This window comes from Hemitrygon akajei, chromosome 6 (genome assembly GCF_048418815.1).
Source record: "Hemitrygon akajei chromosome 6, sHemAka1.3, whole genome shotgun sequence".
In the NCBI taxonomy this organism is placed as follows: domain Eukaryota; kingdom Metazoa; phylum Chordata; class Chondrichthyes; order Myliobatiformes; family Dasyatidae; genus Hemitrygon; species Hemitrygon akajei.
In genome coordinates, this window is record NC_133129.1 from 61,902,874 (window position 1) to 61,926,054 (window position 23,181).

The 23,181-nt window shown below is 40.5% G+C and overlaps 1 protein-coding gene across 2 annotated transcripts in view; it reads right to left on the bottom strand.

Annotated features, from left to right (window-relative positions):
- Nucleotides 1-1,155: 1,155 nt before the first annotated feature.
- Nucleotides 1,156-23,181, bottom strand: part of frem1a (Fras1 related extracellular matrix 1a) — a 184,607-nt gene continuing 162,581 nt past the window's right edge. For both annotated transcript variants that reach the window (XM_073048443.1, XM_073048442.1), the window contains 5 exons: nt 22,881-23,128; nt 10,314-10,445; nt 7,878-7,993; nt 7,031-7,116; nt 1,156-2,686 (listed from right to left, as the gene is read on the bottom strand). In XM_073048443.1, coding sequence (XP_072904544.1) covers nt 2,487-2,686; nt 7,031-7,116; nt 7,878-7,993; nt 10,314-10,445; nt 22,881-23,128 — 782 coding nt within the window. In that variant the 3' untranslated portion in view covers nt 1,156-2,486. The remainder of the gene's footprint in view (nt 2,687-7,030; nt 7,117-7,877; nt 7,994-10,313; nt 10,446-22,880; nt 23,129-23,181) is intronic.

Here is a 23,181-nt window from a genome sequence, read left to right on the forward strand (position 1 = left end):
ATAAAACATCAAAAGCAACGACAACACATCCAGGAGGGTTACATTCAACCTAACGGATCAGCCAAAGGGTGCTTCCTAGATCTGCAGCCACCATCCTGTGCAATCGTGGTTTGTTGCTGAAGAACAAACTGATGACTGCTGTGTCAGAAGCACGTGTGAGTAGTAGGATCCGGAGCTGTCGTAGCTTTGGGTTTCACTATACAATGAGTTTCCGCTGCAGTACTTGGATCATTGCCAAAAGGTGTCAGTGCTGTCTTGGAAGCTGTGATATCACCCTCATTTGCTGTAACATTCCTACCAAAGGTGTGCTATTGGTGACAATATCTCCATTTTGATTTTTTTTAATGGGCTTCAAACTCAGAACAGGCCCTGCCCCAAAATGGCGCTGGACTTCTCCATGTTCTTTAGTATTCAAGTGCATTCTTTCCAGTCTATGTGAGAAACAAAAACAGGAGTAGGCCATTTGGCCTCTTATGTATGCTCTGCAATTCAGTAAGTATTTTTAGTAGTGGAGATTTAATCTGATAATTAAAAATAACAAATATTGATCTGTAGACTAATTTGTAAACATTTTGAACCATGATGACTTATGGCAATTGAACAAGGAGCTGAGCTCGAGCTAAAGTGAGAGAACAGATTAGCCATGATTTATTGAGTACAAAGCAAGCTCCAGAGCATATATCACCCACTCCTGCATAAATTTTCAATGCCTTACACAGCAGATTCTGGGGCAAATCAATAACGAATGGTAGTTAACTATATAGAACCTCCATAAATAATACTAGCTGACTTTGTTACTGTAAATTAAATCTCCACTAATAAATGATGACTTTTGTCAACCTCAGCAACAGTTTCTCTTCCCACAGATGTAGCGTAGTGGTTCGTTAGAGCTTGGGGCAGTGGAGTTCGGAGTTCAATTCCAACGTCCCTTGTAAGAAAGTTTGTATGTCCTTTCTATGTGCGCATGGGTTTCTTCCGGGTGACTCATTTTCCCAGTCCAAAGATGTACCGGTTAGTAGATTTACTGATCACTGTAAATTGTCCTGTGATTAGGCAAGGGTTAAATTGGTGGGTTGCTGGGTGGAATGGATCAGTGGGCTGAAGGGCCTGTTCTGCACTGTATCTCTAAATAAATAGTACATAACTACAGAAAAATGTTGTAAGGCTCATTATAATTTTATTTATAGCAGGAAAAGGAAATGTTAAAATACTGACAGAATTAAAGAGGCTTTGCCATAAGTATACAGATTAAAATCATTCTGCTTGGAAGAGGGAAGAGAGCTACCCACACAAACAGAGACACATTGAACAGATGCTTTGAAACAATATATTCCTTCATCGTAAAAGCCGTCCCATTGATTACGTCAAGAGGTTTTTGGTTTCACCTCAGCTCCTGATGGGGTGGAATCTCTATCAGCACTTGTGTGCCCAATGTTGGAAGGTCATTAAGAAATGGATCGGCTATTTGAATATTAAATGTGATCATGTGACCTAATCTCAGTATATCACAGAATTTGCAGCAATACCATCATGAAAAGTCTCTGTTCTCACAGAAAATGATCTAGCATCTCATAAAAGTAATAAACACGCCCAGTGGTGCATAAAATGCATACACCTTTGAATGGCTCCTTTTACATGGGATTACACTCCAATGACTAGTGACAGGAGAGTTTGCAAAGTTCAGTGATAAGAACCAGTAATTTTTTTCACCAATAATGAAGTTTTGTTTTCTAGATGTGAGTATAATCACCGGGGTGGGGGGTGGAGAACGCAAAGCCATTGGGTCTCCTTTCATGTAGATGGACTGTGAGAAATGTGTCCTCGATAATCTGGCTGTGGCAATGGAAAGTCAATGTTTTGTTTGTTGATAGATGGTTTTTGCCATTGACAATGTTATTGACAGATAACTTTGGTCATTGCCCTTCCCTTATGCCTGACACCCAAGCACAGTGACCAGGTTCTGCAGAGTTTGGAGTCTACACACTGAGATGTTGAACTGAGAAATATAGACCCCCCCATCAAAGCACCATCACCGCGTTGAGTTTCATGGCCCTTATGGAATGGATAGACCTCACTTATGAATGAGGGCTATTAAAACTGTTGATCAACTGTCCAAATACTTGCCACACTCAAATGTATCCCTACTCCATAGGTTATAGTCCTGAATAGTTCTATATTTTAGACATTCCTCTTCTCTAAATGAGAATGTATTTAAACACTGCCAAGTGCAATCCCTCACTAAATGTCACAATTAGCATTATTGCTCTTCATAATGCTAATTATTGCTGGGAGGTATAATGCAATTAGTAATGAATAATCTGACTGCAGTTCTGTACTGCCACAATTTCACTCAAAAATCCATGACATGGTGAATGGTGGTTAGAAATATACATGCTGTATATTGGTGCACTTCCAAATTTAGTAAATAAATACTCTAGGATTACAATATGTTCATGTTGACCTCAACGTGAATATCCATCAATTTATTAATGAATGGAGCATACGTAGTAATGTGGCTTTCCACGCTTGCAATTTTTCACCTGCCACTTCCCTCTTCTCTTCACCAGGACACAGTTCTTTCCTTTCTTCCTCAATGCAGGAGGGGAACCTCGCTTCCAATTTGTGAACAACACTTGTTCTCCTCCGGCCCAATCCCATTTGCCTGGCCTGATTCTGTCACTGAGGCCTGAGAATTTGAAGGAAATTCATTCATTCAGTGGATGCAAGTTGTACGGATACTAGTCAAATAACTTCTATTCAATGCATAAACAATAAACGTAGAATTTAAAAATATTTACATTTATATATGGGTTAATAAGAATGCGTAAAGGTTTTTGACGCACAATGAATCATTTGAACAACTTAGCCATCAGTTAACAAGTTCAAAAATAATTAACAAGAATGAACAGCTACCAGTCTTATTTAATGTTTTTAATCAAAATTGTTGCTTCAAGCTTTGAATAATTTCTACTTCAGCAGTGAATGTATTGAGGCACTGTATATTTACTTGTCAAGAACATTTAATCGGTTTCCATACAGATTTCTCAGTTCACTGAAGTGTTTGTTGCTATGATGGCCAAAGCCAGACATTTATGTGACATAAAAGGTCTGAGGTGCATGGTGGAACTTGAAGCAATCTCCTTTTGCAGCAGTCTACCTTCTGCAAGTTGCCAGGCACATTATATATACCTCCAAGCAGAAGACCTGGCAAGGAGTCAGATTACCTCCTTATGCGCTGTAACATTTTTACGTTATTCATGTGAACTGAAAATTAGGGGGAAAAAACTGCAGATGCTGGAAAAACACAGCAAGTCAGATAGATTCTATGGGAAGAGAAAATGTCAATATTTAAGGACTGAAAAATAAATTAATAGAATTCTGGATATTAAGAAAATCAAGGGATGTGGATCATTATACTATAGTGGGATGGAAACTTGTCCACAACATTATTGAAACAGTGGACTGGTCTTGTATTCTCTTACAACCCGAGTCTCTTGTACAACAGGATCACAATATGAAAATACATGCACGTACATAAAGAGAGAAATGTTTATGTTGAAAGATACATTATAACCACATTGAATTTTTTTATCAGTGTTTTCTGAAATACATTTTTTGCAAGAAAATTGACTGGGCAACTCTTTGTATGATATAAGGAAGCAGTTAAAGCAGAGAAATAATGGAACCTATACTTGTCATGACATTGTTCATTCTATAAGTCAGATACAATATCTGGTTGACCGTGGTGGGAGTATTCAACAAGACTGATGAAGAAAGAGAATGTTATAAGGATTGCTCAAAGCCATTTAACTGTGAATCCAGTAAAATGACAGTGCAGAGCATGCTAATAAAGACTGTTGGTGCTGAGTTAATGTTGTCTGAAAGAAAATTAGCGTCAGATTAATGTCAGCCAATTAAGAGCTGAAAGGTCTCACTTCTTTCTCAATGAAAAACACAATCAGTTCCCTTCCAGAACCACCCTCCACCATATTGCCAGAACTGGTCCTCACCCTCAATGATTTCTCCTCCTTCTTCTCCCATGGGCACCCACATGGGCCCCAGCTTTGCCTGCCTTTTCATTGGCTATGTGGAACAGTCCATGTTCCAAGCCTTCTCTGGTAATGCTCCCCAACTCTTCCTGTGTCACATTGACAACTACATTGGTACCAATTCATGCACCCATGCTGAGCTTCTCAATTTCACCAACTTTGCTTCCAACTACCACTCTGCACTTAAATTCATTTGCTCCATTTTTTACATATCTCTCCTCTCTCTCAGTCTCCATCTCTGGAGACAAACTGTGTACTGTCTCCTGTAAAAATGCTATTTCCTTCTCTCAGTTTTTTCATCTCCACTGCATGTGTTCCTGGATGAGATTTTCCTTTTCAGGACATCAGAAAGTCCTGCTTCTTCAATGAATGAGGTTACCCTTCCTCCAGTAATGATGCTAGTCTCACCCGCATGGACATCCACACTCACCTCATCTTTCCACTGCATTAACAAGGATAGAGTTCCTCTTGTCCTCACCTACTAATTCATGAACTTCTGCATCCAATATATCATTCTTTGCAACATCTGGAATGTTCACCAGGATCCTACCACCAAATGCACCCTGACCACCACCCACCCCCCCCCCCCCCAAAATCTCCACTTTCCGCAGGAGTCACTCCCTTCATGATTCCCCTGTCCATTTGTCCCTCCCCACTAACCTCCCTTGTGGCATATATCTCTGCAAGTGACAGAAATCCTACACCTGCACATTCACCTCCTCCCTTACCTCCATTCATGGCCCCAAACAGTCCTGCCAGGTGAGGCAACCTTGGGGTCATCTATTGTAACTGCTGCTCCTGAGGCAACCTCTTCTACATTGGTGAGACCTGATGTAATTTGGGGGACCATTTTGTCAAGCACCTCCACCCCATCCGGCAAAAGTGGAATCAATTCCTATCCCCATTCTTGTTCTGATATGTCGGTCCATGGCCTCCTCTTCTACCACAATGAGGACACTCTCAGGGTGGAGGAGTAACACCTCATATTCCATCTAGATAGCCTCCAACCTGATGGCATGAATATCAATTCTCCTTCCGGTAATTTTTCCCCTCCCACTTCCCTCTTCTATTTCCCATTGTGGCCTCTTACCTCTTCTCTTCACTCACCTAGTGCCCCTCCTTTCTCCCCTTCTCCCATGGTCCACTCTCTTCTGTCAGATTCCTTCTTTTTCAGCCCTTGACCGTTCCCAGATCCCTGGTTTCACCTATCACCTTTCTGCTAGTTTTCCTTCCCCTCCGCCCACCTTTTTATTCTGGCATCTTCCCCCTGCCTTTCCAGTCCCGAGGAAGGGTCTCAGCCCGAAATGCCAAACTGTTTATTCATTTCCATGGATGCTGCCTGACCTCCTGATTTCCTCCAGCATTTTATCTGTGTTGTGCAGATAACTGATGGTTAAGTAGGACAGTTAATTATTGATTAGTTGTGAAGATTAAATAAAACACAAGAGTGAGTATCAAGTAGGCTATTAGTGTCAACTAGATAAATAGTTCATAAACTGCTTCTAGAATTTTATATTACCATGTCATTATTCTCACAAAAGAGAGTTAATTTGCCTTCTGCTGGAGCAATGACCTACTATAAAGTCAAATGGAAACCTTATACAAAAATGCAATGTGCACAATGCTGTCACAGATGCCTAATGGGGTATAATGACATTTCACGGCAATGATTGGACAGGGAGACACCTGGTACTGACTATTAACACTCCTAAATAGCTGGGATATGGATTAAACCAACAAGAAGTGTAAGTGCTATCCCAATCCGATGCCTATGGGCCTACTGCCACTTTTATATCAGCAGGCAGTGCATCATTTAACTCTTGGAGAGATAGGACATGCATTTAAAAATATTTAATTTAATCAAGTTGTTAGTTCTGAACTAACTAAACAGCTGGCCTGTTGGATTCCCAGGCCTAAGGCAATCCAACAGCAAACTACTCCTTGAGGGCCAGGAGCAACAGCAGTGCTGCCATCTGGCTCTCTTGTGAAGTTTTTAGCTTGCCTCCTGCCTCTCCCTACTCGACACATACTCATTATCCATGATCCCTAACCCCCTGTTCTGTCTCTTGTTTTTCTCCTATCATCTAAGTTAACCATTGCCCCAGTATAGCCCATGCTTTTCACGCCCCAATCTGTGTTCAGCCCATCCTCTTCATTCGAAGTCATGCTCGACCTTCCTTAAGGTCAATCTCCAGTCAGCTCACTTCTCATGATCACAATGGTAACTCCATTCTCATCCTTAACCCTGAGCTTTCATTAGCTTTTCTCCCGATTCTGAGTGCTATGCCAGCATACCTCCAATTTTGCCCAGTTTATCCAATTGAGGTAACTGGAACTGCAAAACAGAACAAGGTAATGATGATGAGATCCTACTGCTAAATCAGCAGGACGTTTGTGTGATTCCACGTCCTCATCTGCTTTTGGTTCTACTCACACCTTCCCTGCTCTTTATAAATATCAGGGCAATGAAGAGCACAACTGATGTAGCTCTGTACATGCTACGTTGCTGGATGGAAACCTAGTGGCCTATCAGAACAAGCACAGTACCATGTTACTCATAGAGAATGTTAGCCATGTTATAACTTCAGGGGCAACAAAGAAGAATCCCTGTGGAAATTTCGGGGTTAATTATTATCAAAAATAAAAATTAGAGTTATATAATATTAGGAAAAATATCAATGTTGTCTCATTGACCATCATATCATTGTTTCCCTGGAGCTCTCTCTTGCTCCGTTAATTCGTTTATTTTAACTAATTAGGGCAGAGGTTAGAAATAGAGGGTTGCCTAAAAATGCGTAACCACTGAAATGTCACTGTGGCTCAGATACTCCAGCATTAGAGCCCACTAGACTGTTTCAGGTACAATCATAGAGCTTCTTATCTCAGCTGCTGAAGAGCAAATATGGACTCAGGAATTTAGAAAATTAGCACATACTATCAACCAAACATTAACAACAGAACAAGGCGAGGTGTTTACGTACCAATCCAAAAAGGTCGTCTTCCACTGAAATCCCACAACCACTCCATGTCCTGTTTGGAGATGACACTCACAAGGTTGCCATGGTGCCTGTTCAAAGTAGGACTTTAAGACTTGGATTCAAAGTGGATATTAACTATGCTTTAAGTTTTTATTTAATGAGATGACTTTTTGCAATAACAGTTTTGCTGCTATGTTCATTTGCAATGTCTTCCATTGCTATTGCAGGAGACACTTGGAATGATAAAATATATTTTCATGCAAACACATTTTCATTGCTTAACAAATACAAAGTGTTTCTGACATGGTGGACTACATTTCCCAGATAAACTGTCATGACGAGTTGCAGGCAGTGAGTAAAAGATCTATTTTTGAGAGACCTGTATGAATAATTCCAGCTGGTCCTATTATCTCATGAATATTATTATTAAGACATCTACCAAATATTGAAAGGCCTAGATAGACTGGATGTAGGGAGGATGTTTCCAATAGTGGGAGAGTGTTGGAACAGAGGGCATAGCCTTACAATAGAACAAAATCCTTTTTATAACAGAGATGAGGAGAAATTTCTTCCGCCAGAGAGTGGTGAATCTGTGAAATTCATTGCCACAGATGTTTGTGGAAACCAAGTCACTGGGTATACTTAAAGTGGAGGATGATGGCCTCTTGATTAGTAAGAACATCAAAGGTTACAGGATTAAGCAGGAGAGTGGGTTTGAAAGGGAATATAAATAAGCCATGATTGAATGATGGAGTAGACAAAATAGGCTGAATGGCTTAACTTCACTCCTATGTCATATGTTCTTAAGCTACTGCAACTAAATTAGTCAAGGTAACACATTAAGTCTCACATCTCCTTGCAAGCTCGAGCTGCTGCAGTCCAGGTTGCCTTGTGCTGGGTATTCAGATAGTAGCAGTGATTGTTGTGCAAAGTCCAACCAAAGGGACACTGTTTGGCATCTCGCTCCTGAAAGTAAAGATTGCTCTTAAATATTCAACTTATTGTAAAAGAAGGATCCACACCTTGTATTCTAATATCACTCTGTCAAACTTGCTCCTTATATTTCAAATCTATTGCAAATTTACAATATAATTCTTATAATAAAATAAACATATAATAATATATAATAAAATATTGACTGCACGAAGTTGGGGAACTAAACTGGATAAAGCTGGAAAGGTGGTTTGTAATGTGTAGCAAAACCCAGTACATACTGATTACACTGTTGGAATCATTCAGAAGAATGATAACTTGTAAGCAAGCTATCACTAATCAACCTAAATAGCTCTAATTGAGCCATTTGAAAGTGAATGCGGTAAATGGAAAATGATTTCAGAGGCTTCAGTAGCTACATGGAGATAGCGTATCCTGAGAGGAACAGGTAACATAGATTTCCTGACATAAAAGTAGGGGTCTTGGGAGACAAAGTGAAGAGAAAAAGAGATGACCTCTTACCTCAAGGGGACCAACATTATCTCAAAGCTGATAGTCAAATGAAAACTAGCTTTTCAAAAGACATTTCTTTCAGTTTGGTGTGAGTTTGGATACATTTTCTGGCCTTTGGGGAAAAGGATGAGAACATTTTTTGTGATTGAGATGCGTGAGAGCTCAAAATCCCGTAGAATTATACAGCATGGAAGCAGGACCTTCAGGTTAACCAGTCCATGCCAATCAAGCCACACATCTAAGCTGTTCCATTTGCCGGTATTGGGCCGATATCTCTCTTTAAACTTCCCTATCCATGTACCTATGCAAGTGAAAATCAGATTGTTTCCATATGAAATGTTAAAATCACTGCAAAATGGGGGTAAAAACTGAGAGAATTAGTGACACTCATGATAGGACCAATAACTGCAAAATTAATTGTGAAATCAGCACATTGCTTGCAATCAATGATGTTACTGTCAGATTAAACTCCGACTTGAATGTCTGCTAGTAACCATATAACAATTACAGCACGGAAACAGGCCATCTTGGCCTTTCTAGTCTGTGCCGAACGCTTACTCTCACCTAGTCCCACCTACCTGTACTCAGCCCATAACCCTCCATTCCTTTCCTGTCCATATACTTATCCAATTTTTTTTTTTAAAAGACAAAATCGAACCTGCCTCTACCACTTCTACTGGAAGCTCGTTCCACACAGCTACCACTCTCTGAGTAAAGAAATTCCCCCTCGTGTTACCCCTAAACTTTTGTCCCCCAACTCTCAACTCATGTCCTCTTGTTTGAATCTTCCCTACTCTCAATGGAAAAAGCCTATCCACGTCAACTCTGTCTATCTCCCTCATAATTTTAAATACCCCTATCAAATCCCCCCTCAACCTTCTACGCTCCAAAGAATAAAGACCTAACTTGTTCAACCTTTCTCTGTAACTTAGGTGCTAAAACCCAGGTAACATTCTGGTAAATCTCCTCTGTACCCTCTCTATTTTTGTTGACATCTCTCCTATAATTCAGTGACCAGAACTGTACACAATGTTTTTCTCGCTGTTCCTAACGTGATCTCAGACCTAATTTCACACTGCAACTACTCCACTTCACAGTCAGAAAGCAAACCATGAGTTCCAACTCCATCAATTATTACACAACTGAATGGACTATCAGGAACCCAGGGAATAATTCACTCCTGATATTTAAAATGTGCATCAACCTCAATGCAGATTTTGGCAACAGAAGTATTAATCTATTTACTATTTGTGGTTATAAAATTCTCTTAGAAGCTCTCAAGAAAAATGCTCAGTTTAATTACTCAAATTATAAAGATCATTTACTTCACTTCAGTTTTCTCCATTAATCAACACTGATGTAATGGATTCCGGAGATTCAGTCCTGCTTTTCCAGGTGGGTAATGATATGGTAAGACATGAAGAAGAGAGTAAAGTTAAAGTTCTGCTTGGAATTGAACTTACTATATATAATAATTTAACAGTTGCACATAAAATACCATATTAATAAGAGAAAATAAATTTTTCTTTGCACCACCTCAAAGCCCTTTGTAAGCTTATAGGATCATATTTGATTTAGAATTAAGTTAGTGACAGTTAGAGTTCCAAACAGTTTGTGGAAATGTGAACAGATGCCTGCTCTAAATGATTTTAAGAAATGGCAATACCCCAGGAAAAATATATACTGTACATGAATCACCAAGTTTTGCTCTACAGAACAACCAGAGTGTGGATCTTATAACCATTTTCTTAAAATGAACTAGTAGACAATTGGATGTAGGCTAAAGTTAAATCCAAGTCTCTCTATTCCTGGTGGTATTATTTTCAAGTCCCCATCATACCTCATATGTTGGGTTCCAAGGCTTCCATGAAGCTCCATCACATTGAATCATTTTCTGCTCACTTTCATCATAATACAGGAGGCCTCTGAGGACTGGAGTGCACCGCTTTCCAAAAGCAATGGTGGGATAGTCCTGAAAAGAGCCGCACTATTACTTTCAGTTGTTAAGAAAGGGAAAGATATTTCAGAAATTGTGTTGGAAGATCTTTGATAACTAGCAATGGCTTCCTGATTGTAAGATGTAACACAGAGAAAACTGGGACACTCAGCAATTATTTTCTTTGCACGCACGCTGGAAATTCTGTTGCATAAGTTGCTTAACTACAAACGTTTGTACATAGAATAAAAACTGGAGAATGCTGGAATTGGTTTGCATTGCAAGAGTCAAAGACGGTGTCAAGCAACAAGTGACAGAACTTGGCCACATTCAACCATATTGCATTTAGTTTTCAAGTCCCTGATGTTTTCAAATATGCAAAAGAGCTATGTAGACTTAACCGTCCTTACATCAACAGTGCAAATTCCTCTCATCAGTTCCTCACTGCCTTTAGCTAACCCACAGATCACACTGTAGCACGATAACTCCACGTTCTCCTGAAGGTGTTCACTCATTCGGAGGGTCACTGGGGCAGGATTAACAACAATCATGCATTTACTCAGACAGTCATACATCAGTGGATTTGGATAAAATAGTTAAGTTTTCAACAGATTACTCTAACTGATAATTGGAAATTTGTTTATTATTGTCAAGTACCAAGGTACAGTAAAAAGCCTGATTTGCTTGCCATCTAGGCAGATCGGTCCATATGTAAGTAGTAGAAACGGAAACCAGAATGCAGAATATAATGTTACAGTTACAGGGCAGATGCATTGCAGGGAAACAAGTAAATTGAAAGAGCCTTGATAAGGCAGATGTTGCCCCTCAAGGGCCCTAAACAGAATAATACTGGAGAGAAAGCACTCAACATGTGTTATACTAGCAAGTATCCCAGCCACCCTCTGCGGGCTTGTAAAGTGTATGGAGGAATCTCTCAAGTCCAGAATAAGCATTTGTGATGACATTTTTGTCCATGGAAAGAGTGGACACAATTGCAGGACATCATGCAAAATTGCACCAAGGGTGCACATTTGATAATTCTTGGCCATGAGCCTGGTCCCTCATAACTAGCAAAAAGAGTGCAGCGAGTTCATAGAGGGCATAAAAGTGAAGAGTTTTCTTCAGGCATTTGCCCTCCTACTCTCTGCCTCATGCTGGGGGTAAACAACATTCTGAGAAGGGAGTGAGAGCAGCCAGTGGTCACGCTCTGAAATATAGGCAAGAGCAGGGATGAGGTCCTGCAAACGGATTTTAGCTAGGAGGTAGAAAGTTTAAAAGTGGGATTTGCAGAGTTGCAATTTTAGGATTACTACCCACACAATGTGTTAATGAGGTGAGAAATAGTGCAGCTCAATATGTGGCTAAGGCTACATCCACACTAGGCCAGATAATTTTGAAAACGCCGGTTTTGCGTAAAAACGATAGGTGTCCACACTATGCGTTTTTAAAAATATCTCTGTCCACATTGAAACGGATATTTCGGCGAATCTCCTCCTACTGCGCATGCGCAGGACACATCTACCGAAAACAAGCGACATGTTTTGTGTCGAATTTCACTGTGAAAGACGGTGCGCGTTTGTTCAGTTACAGACTAGAAAAACTTAAACGACGGGCTGCTGTTGGCTCTCATGCAGGAGGACTTAAAACTAAAAAAAAACAAAAACTGGAGCATATGGAGGCAACCGACAGGGAGTTCACAGACCATATGACCCGGCTGACGACGAACGTTGAAAAACTGACAAAATCTGTTGTATTAATAAAGCCCCTTGTTAAATGTATAAAACATGTCTGCATCAATATTATCTTGTATTTCCATACAATGCTACATTAGGCTGTTACACATCTATTGTCAGAGAAGTACTTGCATAAATAGGTAAACCACCTTCATACAAGCAAGGACAGAAAACAGGGCAAAGTGAGTATATTTATTTATTCAGTAAGTTATGGGTCAAAGTATTTGGTGAGTACATTTCTAACTCCTCTGGCTTCTGTCTCATTGCCATCTGTTCTGAAATGATTAGGTTGCGTTCAAGAAAACAATGAAATGGCGTGCTGCCGTCACCATCTGTCATGACAGCGTTTTCAGATTTCTCCAGTTACCCTGACCACACTGATCTGCCCAAGTGGCGTTTTCAAAATTACACACCCTGAAGAGCGTTTCTGAAAAGCTCTGATTTCGGGGGACGAAAATGCCATTTTAGTGTGGACGGAGGGTAAAAACGAACAGAAAAAGCTTCGGTTACAGATTTATCAGGTGTAGTGTGGACGTAGCCTAAGGAGCTGGTGCTTCAGATTTATGGATCATTGAGCAGGTGGGATCAGTACAAACAAGCCAGACTGCATCTGAATTGGAGGCAAAACAATACCCACACTGACAGGCTAGCTAGTGATAATTGAAAAGGTTTAAATCAAGGTGGTGGGGGTGGAAACCACAGTGGGATAATGGGTGGTAGGGGAGACGACAAGAAAAATGGCGTGACAAGTAAGAGTGAAGTTAGGACAGCAAGGGACAGGCATGGTGGGACTGATGAGCTCAAATCTGTCTATTTCAAAGCTAGGAGTATTCTGGGATACACTATTACTGTGCTTGTGCCCAAAATCCCTTTGCAGCACCTCTACCTGCATATGCTTCAGGCCATAAGCTCTGGCAGTTCTTCCTTTCTCGCAGAATGTTCTGTAACCCCAAAATGTGACAGAGTAGGAGGGCAAATGGTTAAAGAAAACCCCTCACATCTATGAACTCACTACACTCTTTTGCCAGTAATGAGAGACCAGGCTCATGGACCAAGAATTACCAAATGCGGCAATTTTGCATGATGCCCTGCAAACACAGTTGTGCATTCTGTGTCATCAAAATGCTTGCAGACGCAGAGACACCACCATACACTTTACAAACATACAGAGTGTGGTTGGGAACACCACTATCTGCAAGAAGTGTGCGTGTTTTCCTTATGACTGTGTGGGCTTCCTCTGGGTGCACTGGCTTCCTCCCACATTCCAAAGGTGAATGGGTTGTAGATTAACTAGTCACATGGAACTATTGTGTGGTGAGGGCTCACGAGGCTGGAAACACCTGCTATCATGCTGCAACTCCAGATAACAATTTTTTATTTTTTTTAAAGTCTAAGCCATTCCATCAAGAACCTAAGTAGCCCATCTCCATCTCTGCTGAAGACAGGGCTGTTGGAATAAATAGGAATTCTGGGAAGAGAAACAGTCAACATCTGTAGCAGCATGAGATGGTCTACAGAGTATTAAGTTCCAGTTCTGCAGAATAAAATGTATTGACTTTGAACACATTTCCTTAATGATTGGCAGCGGACATCCAGTCTGTGCAGACTGTAGTTGGAAACTTCCCTGATTTTCATTCATGAGGGAAATCAGAGTTTGTCCATCTCTCTTTGGCACATTACTGGCTCTTGATTCATGCTGAGTTCAGCAGGAGTGGTTGTGAAGTGCTGGAAATGACCTTGGGTTTGGCTGGGGAAATTAAGCCAGGTTTTTCATTCCTGATGCGGCATAGATCAGAGTTGGACATGTAATATTGTGCCAAATTCCAAAATACAAAGGGAAACAAGGAATGGCCCGACATGGTCAAAAGTCTATGAAATCACCATGCATGGTAACCCGATGTTTCCAGAGTTCTCAGTGAGATGAGACCAACTGTTGGTACGTCGAAGAACGTTAATATGTGGATTTCATGTTGTGGTTCCCTCTAAACTGCACACCAGAATGTTAGAAAACCTGCATGAAGAACACCTGGGTACAGTCAAGATGAAGAGTTTCACCCAAAGTTATGTGTGGTGGTTGGGTATAGATAAACAAATTGTATTTGATATATGTATCAAATACATATTCCTGCATCTGCCAAGACAACAGTACTTAGAACATAGAACAGCACAGCATAGAGTCAAGTTCTTCAAGCCACGATCTTGTGCCAGGCTAATTAATCTAATCACTTCTGCCTACACGAGGTCTATAGTCCTTCATTCTCTGCACATTCACATATGGCCTCTCAAATGTCACTATAGTACCTGCCTCTATTACCACCCTAGGCAGCACATTCCAGGCACTCACCCCTTTCTATGTAAAAAATCGGCCCTGCACATCACCTTTGAACTTCCAGTCCCTCTCACTTTACATGCATGCCCTCTGGTGTTAGAGGATAACGATATCAGCTGTCTTTTCTGTCTATGCCTTTCATAATGGTACAAACTTCTATTTGGACTGTCCTCAGCCTTTGCCACTCCAGAGAAAACATTCCAAACTTGTCTGACTTCTCCTTCTAGACACAATTCAACTGTTTGCATGATTTGTATTTTTTTCTTTCCCTTGCATACCAAGTGTTGGTCTTTTAGTTTTATTTTTATTCTTGTTTTTCTTCAAATTGAGTTCTTTCGGGTTTCTTGCTTTGTGACACTCTGTGAGCAAGGAAATCTCAAAGCTGTATAATTTATTCATTCCTTGATAATAAACGTACTTGAATCTAAACCATATAGCATCTAGCTAAATCTCTTCTGCATCCTCTTTGAAACCTTTACATCCTTCCCTATAATGGGGTGACTGAAACTGAATCAAATACTCCAAATGCGCCCAAACTAGAGTTTTATAAAAACATAGAAACAGAAAACCTACAGCACAATACAGACCTTTCGGCCCACAATGCTGTGCCGAACACGTACTTTAGAAATTACTAGGGTTACCCATAGCCTTCTATTTTTCTAAGCTCCATGTACCTATCCAAAAGTCTCTTAAAAGACCCTATCATATCCACCTCCACCAACATAGCTGGCAGCCCATTCCGTGCACTCACTACTCTCTGCGTAAAAAAACTTAACCCTCATATCCCCTCTGTACCTACTTCCAAACACCTTAAAACTGTGCCCTCTTGTGCTAGTCATTTCAGCTCTGAGAAAAAGCCTCTGACTATCCACATGGACAATGTCTCTCATCATCTTATACACCTCTATCAGGACAGCTCTCGTCCTCCACCGCTCCAAGGAGAGAAAGCCAGATTCACTCAACCTATTCCCATAAGGCATGCTCCCCAATCCAGGTAACATCCTTGTAAATCTCCTCTGCACCTTTTCTATAGTTTCCACATCCTTCCTGTACTGAGGTGACCAAAACTGAGCACGGTACTCCAAGTGGAGTCTGACCAGGGTCCTATATAGCTGTAACATTACCTCTCGGCTCTTGAACTCAATCCTATGGTTGATGAAGGCCAATGCACCGTATGCCTTCTTAATCACACAGTCAACCTGCACAGCAGCTTTGAGTATCCTATGGACTCGGACCCCAAGATCCCTCTACACTAGTGGTTGCCAACCAGTCGATTGCGATCATCCGGTCGATCTTTGAGACTTTCCCAGTAGATCCCGAGAAAGATGAAAAATGAATACACAAATATGTTATATGCCTGATAAACCTTTTGATGCAAATATGTAGTAACTTCTACTTTGAAAAAGGACCACTCGACAACTTCATGCCCAAAAGGAACAACTTTATCTAGGACGGTAAAATGATATTCGCATACAGAGGTTTTCACTAATGTGCACTGGGCAGAAAAGACTGGAAGGAAAACCCCGCAATCCCGGAAGCAATCTCTTTACAAACAGCTTTACCATGATCCTAATTTGTATTAATTTATCTTTATAATGCTCACATTACTACATTTAAATTCCAACATTCCCCAAATATAAAGAAATGGGAAACAAAAACAATGGTGTCATTAGCTTGCGTACCCCTGAAACTTATACTAGTGTCTCAGTAACAGTTTACCAATACCAGGAAAGTTGAGGAGCTGAAATCGGGGTTGAAGGCTCAGAGCACGTGGAACGACAAGTGTTAAAAGACTTGTCACTCTGTGAATATTTCTCAGGACAGTTCGATGAACTCCCTGGATGTAATGCAAACAGCTCCGTTTGTTGATTTGTCAGAATGGCTTTCCGGGATTTTACAATAAAGGAGGTTTTCCTCACTCTTTTGCACTTAAAGGAGAGAACGAGAGGTGAGGATATTTACAATGAGTTTTTAAAAAAATGTCCGTGAAAACGACATCCCCATTCATAAACTGGCGGCAATTACTACTGAGGCCCCAGCAATGTGCGGTGTGCGCATTGGTTGTATATCACTGTGCCATAATGACCCTGATTTTCTTAACTTCCTGGATTATCACTGTGTGATTCATCAGCAGGCCTTGGCTGGGAAGGTCGTGGGCTTTTCTCATGTAATGACACTGGTGGCCAAACTGATAAACTTGATTCGAGCAAAAGCGCTTCAGCACCGCTTATTCAAGGCGTTATTGGATGAGCTTGATGCCGCTATGGCCTGTTTGATATGCTAGTTTACAGTGTTTTCTTGGTTGAATTAATTTGAAAGTTCGACAAAAACATCTTATGTAATTAAAATACAATTAGCCCAAATAAAAGGTCTCAAGTTGGAAGTAAATTCTGAACTGTTTTTTCTCTAAACGATTTAGTAGGTCGATCTTGCCTTTCACTAAGGCTGAGGTAGGGGATCTTGGATTTAAAAAGGTTGGTGACCACTATTCTGAGCCATAACTTCCCAACTCCTGAACTCAGTGCCTTGAATAATAAATGCAAACAAGCCATATGCCTTCTTTTTCACCTTATCATCCTATGCAGCCACTTATATGGAACTATGAGCCTCAACCCCTAGATCCATTTGCACATAACACTGAAAAAGGCCGTTGCTTTATGTGCTTTCCCTTTACATTTGGAAATTACAGCAAAGTACAGAGCCTAATCATATTCATTGTAGGTAGCTTTTAGAAAAAGAAAAGTATTCTTACTGTTGTTATAACAACCCATGACAATGTTGTCATATTGGTCTTCTTGGAACAGTTTTTTAAAGTCATACTACATTGTTTTATTGCCTTGGTTAAATTATCACTAAGGTTCAGAGACCATATTTCTGCTGACAGAGAATACAACTGGAGACTGCACAGCATAAATATGCAAAGTTGTTCATGGGGTAAACCAAGTGTTCATGAAACACAACTGGTTTATATTGAGAAGAATCTCATTAAATGACAGTATATCATCCCATAAAAAAGGCTCAAATGAGACACTAAGAAATTGTGTTGGCTGGTTAAGGAATCTAGAAATAGTTGCATGTGGCACTGTGGCCCAGCTATTAAATTAATGCTACTATATAACAGCACCAATGACTAGGGTTCAGTTCCCACCACTGACTGTAAGGAGCCTGTACCTTCTCCCTGTGAAACTGTGGGTTTCTTCCAGATGCTTCAGCTTCCTCCCACATTTCAAAGACATACGGGCTAGTAGGTTAACTGGTCATATGGGTGTAATAGCGCAGCATGGGCTTGCTGGAATGGAAAGGCATGTTTGTTACTTCAAATAAATACAGTTGGCCCTCCTTATCTGCGAATTCTGCATGTGCGAATTCAACCAACCGCGAATCGAGAAAACCCGGAAGTGCTCTTCCATCACTCATTTCAGCATTATTCGCATCGCGTCTCGTCCATGCGCTACTTTGCTCCTGTGAAAAAATGTCTCCTAAAAAAGCAATTAGGTGGTCAAAGCAATTCCTCAAAGGCTAAGGAGGAGCGTAAAGTGCTATCTCTCGCTGAGAAAGTAGAAATATTAGATGTTTTGAAAAGTGGCATGTTGCTTTCCGAAGTGGGCCGTAAGGCCGGTAAGAATGAATCGAGCATTCGCACAATAAAGCAGAAAGAAGCTGAAATTTGTGGAAGTGTAAGTGCTGCCTTCACAGCAACAAAAGTAGTCTCTCTGGTTCATGATAAAGTGCTTGCGAAGACTGAGAAATCATTAAGTGTATGGCTAGAGGACATGTCACAGAAGCATATCCCTGTCGATGGCCAAATTATACGTGAAAAAGCTCTTAGTCTCTATGAGCACTACTGTGACGGGGTTGATGAGAGTGAGAGAAAAGAGTTTAATGCTAGTAAGGGATGGCTGGCTGGCTATGTAAAGCGCTACAGCCTCAAGAACGTAAGGATCACGGGAGAATCGGCATCAGCTAATGCCAAGGCCGCAGCAGCATTCCCAGAGGAGCGGAAGAATCTCATAGAAGAGAAAGGCTACCTTCCAGAGCAAGTCTTCAACTGTGATGAAACGGGCTTATTCTGGAAGAAGATGCCCAATCGTACCTATGTTCATAAGAGTGCCCAGCAGGCCCCGGGGTTCAAGGCCTGGAAAGATCGCCTTACTCTGGTGTTGTGTGGCAATGCAGTCAGTCACATGATCAAACCAGGACTCGTCTACCAAGCAAACAACTCCCGGGCACTTAAGAACAAAAACAAAAATTGCCTGGCAACACAACAAGAAGGCTTGGGTAACAGCAATCTTGTTCTCGGAATTGTTCCACCAGTGCTTCATTCCTGAAGTCAAGAAATACCTCAAAGAGAAGGGGCTGCAATTCAAGGCTCTCCTCATAATTGACAACGCGTCCGGCCATCCCCGATCTCTCTGCTTCGCCAACGATGTTCCTGCCTCCTAACACCATGTCACTGCTTCAGCCACTTGGTCAAGGCATCATCAAGTACATTAAGGTGACTTACACCCGCCTCAATTTCGGGAAGATTCATGCTGCCTTGATGCTAGCCCTGACTGCAGCATCATGGATTTATGGAAGAAATTCACAATTGCAGATGCAATTGTGCTTATTGCAGAGGCTGTCGACGCCATAAAGCTCGAGACAGTCAATGCATGTTGGAACCCACTATGGAGTGAGGTAGTCAATGATTTCAGGGGCTTCCCCACTATTGATGCAGAAGTCAGGGATATCCTGAATGTTGCAAAGGAAGTTGGCGGGGAAGGCTTCTCTGACATGACCGAGGATGACGTCGAGGAACACATAGAAGAGCATAGAGAAAACCCTTACCAACAAGGAACTCGAAGATCTGCTGAAAGCCTCCACAGGAGATGATGATGATGACGAAGAAGATTTAGAGGAGTCAGAGCCATCAATTTGGATAGTTGAAAAATTTGCAGCAGTTTTTCACCAGGCACAAGTGTTAAAGGATATGATCCTCGACTATAATCCTTCGATGGAACGAAGCCTCCGTGTCACCCGAGGGATAACAACATGCCTGCAACCACTGCAAGATTTGTTTGATGATGCAAAGAAAAAGAGACAGCTTCCTATAACAATGTTTCTAACTAAAGCATCTGTAATTCTGAAGTCTCGATGTTCAACGCTTGAAGATCCTCAGCCTCCACAGCTCCTGACTTCAGTATTATTGAGCCTCCTCCAAAGCATCCTTATTCCCTAAACAAGACAGTGTAACAACTACTGTACAGGTATTACAAGTTTTACTCCTTGTTTGATAATTGTTCGCCTTGCGTCTCGTTCGTTCGCTGCTTGTGTTGTTAGCGGGAGGAACATGCACAGTCTTTTTTTCTTGTCAGTAAGACAGTGTAACAACTATTTACATTGCAGTTCCATTGTATTAGGTGTTATAAGTTCTGTAATCTAGAGATGATTAAAAATTTACTCGTTGTTTGATCATTGTTCGCCTTGCGTCTCGTTCGTTCACTGCTTCTGTTGTGAGCGAGTGGAACATGTTTAGTACAGTTTTTTTCTTGTCAATGTTCCCTAAACACTACAGTATAACAACTATTTACATAGCATTTACATTGTATTAGGTATTATAAGAAATCTAGAGATGATTTAATGTATATGGGATGATGTGCATAGGTTATATGCAAATATTACACCACTTTATAAAACGGACTTGAGCATCTGTGAATTTTGGTATCTGCAGGGTGTCCTGGAACCAATCCCTTGCAGATAAGGAGGGCCAACTGTCTGAAGCAGTCTTACAGGACAAAGTAAATTTATTAAACTGTCTCCTCTAGAGGGCAGCATGTACTCAATTGTTGATTTCAATCAACTAGGAGATTTAAAATACACAGGAAAATGGGAAAGAAGTGTGGAATGGAAATAATTCTTATTGAATGTTGAGAAGGGATGAGAACCAAATGCTTACTGCTCCTTCTATTTCTACATCCTCTTTGTATTATAGAAGCCCAATATTCTTGACCCCACTTCACTGCTCTTTCCCTTTGATCCAACTATTTTATATTAAATTATCTTTTTGACAGTGGTCTGGGTTTGATCTTCACCTATTGTGCTGCCTTTAACGTGTTGGAATGTTCCCTCCATAACTGTATTGGTTTCTCCCAGATGTTCTGGTTTCCTCCCATACTCCAACCTGCAGGTTGACTAATTGGATTCTGTGAATTGCTTTGAGCGTATGTGGGTGGCAGAGAGATCAAATGGGTACATTGGGGGGATAGATTAGAAGGTAAAGCGAAGGAATAGAATTGATAGTATTGGACTATGCTAGCGTTTCTCAAACTTTTTTGGGTTACTGACTTCTTGGCTCCCAGGTTACCCCACTCTCCCTTTTGGGCCATTACTTAAAAACTATAAAGGATTTTGGTTTACAATGCTCAGTGAAAGAAAATAGGAAATGCAAATTCAAAGGAGTGACAAATACTTGCAAAAGTTATTCAAATCTATTTCAAGCTACTGAAGACACTATACTGTTTACACTTCCTCCTTCATTTTTATTGCTCCCTTAGAAACTTCCACCACCCCCAAGATTGCCAGTGATACTGCCCACTTTGGGAACTACTGAACTAAGCAATAGCAATCTAAAATCATAAGAAATGGGAGCAGGAGTAGACTATCTGGCCCATAGTGCCTGCTCCGTCATTCAATAAGATTATGGCTGATCTGGCCATAGACTCATCTCCACCTACCAGCCTTTTCCCCAGAACCTTCAATTCCCCTGCTATGCAAAAAAATCTAACTATATCTTAAATATATTTAATGAAGTTATGTCTACAGCTTGTATGTGCAGATAATTCCACAGATTCACTAATCTCTAGAAAAAGTCGTTTCTCCTAATTTCCATCCTGAATCTATTCCCCTTGAATGTATTCCCCCGAATCTTGAGGCCATCTTCCCTTGTTCTAATCTCATGGGCTTAATGGCCTCTTCAGAATCAGAATTAGAACCAGGTTTAATATCACAAGCATATGTTGTGAAATTCGTCGTTTTGTGACAGCAGTACATTGCAAAGCATAATAAAAAAAACATAAACTACAATAAGTACATAAAAATAAATTAAATAGTGCAAAAATAGAGGAAAAATACTGAGGAAATGTTCATGGGTCCATTGTCCATTCAGAAATCTGAAGGAAGAGGGGAAGAAACTGCATCTGAAAAGTTGCATGTGCAGGCTCCTTAATAATGGGTGCTACATTTTTGTGGCATTATCTTTTAATGGGTGTCCTGGATGTTGGGGAGACTAGTACCAATCATGGAGCTGGCTGAGCTTACAACTTCCTGCAGCTTTTTCTGATCTTGTGCAGTGGCCCCTCCATATCAGACATTGCTGCAACCAGTTAGAATGTTCTCCACAGTACATCTGTTGAAATTTGCACGTCTTTGGTGTCACATCTATTCTCCTCAAACTCCTAATGAAATATAGCTGTCATTGTGTAATTACATCAATCTGTTGGTTCCAGGAGAGATCCTCAAAGATGTTGATACCCAGGAACTTGAAACTGCTCACCCTTTCCACTTCTGATCCCTCGATGAGGACTGGGGTGTATTATCTTGACTTAACTATTTTCCCTCAATTTTCCCCCTCATGTGCCCATTTGATTCCTCTGCCACTCACCGACACTTGCAGCAATTTTCCCTAAATTCATGCGTAAGTATGAACATTTAAATAATCATTATTCTGATGCTAGGCATTGGTTTTTTTCTCCTTACAGAATTACATTTATTTGAAATTATCCACTTACCAATGTATTGCTGTCTGCAGAAATAATCTGGACATGTACTGTATTCTTATTAACCAATGACTTCCCCTATAACTTCCATGAAATAATTTTCCACTTGGGATCATTAAAATACTTATTATTGTTGTTATTATTATTATTATTATTATTATTATTATTATTATTATTATTATTATTATAACAAGCCACGGGTGGTGAAGAAATCATGGACAGAAGTTTAGGTGAATGAAATTTTAACTTTAAAGTTTATTCTTTACATATGGTGAAGGTTTCTGTGCCTATATTGTAATTAAGTGTTCAGCATGGGACCAGAATCCAATTTAATTTTATCTTCAAACAGAAATCTCATCTGAATTTCCCAGGAGATACAACACAATATGAATTAAATTCTCCCTCACAAGGTTACAAAATACAATTATAGGACACCATTGTTAGTCCAATCAGGATCTGTTAACCCAGAGCTAATCAATCACAGTTCCTTACCAAGCTGAACTGCACATTTCTATGAAGTACCTACACCAAATTAAGCTAAATTAATGAGCTTTTTAAAATGTATTTACGGGAGAGGCACAATTCCTTGTGATGAATATTGAATCTGTAAGCCCAACCCAACTATTTCAATGCAATTGAATTCATAGTATCCTACCTTTCTTTCATGTCTAATCACTGTGAGTTTCTTTTTGGGAACAGCTTTCAGAGGGAATTCCTGTGACACATCTCTTTGAGGCTGTTTCAGTTCTTTATGTGAGTAAGTGACTGGATTTTCTTCCACATGGAAAGGGCCAATTTTAGGATTTGGTAAGATTGCGGAACCTTGAGACATCCTGCCACTGAGCGCGTGGATTGGTGGATTCTCGTTGCCTTCTCCGCCTCTGTTTGCAACACTACATCCACCTAAGAGACAAGCAGAAGGAATATAGCAATGCAGAAAATGACAAGTGAGCTGA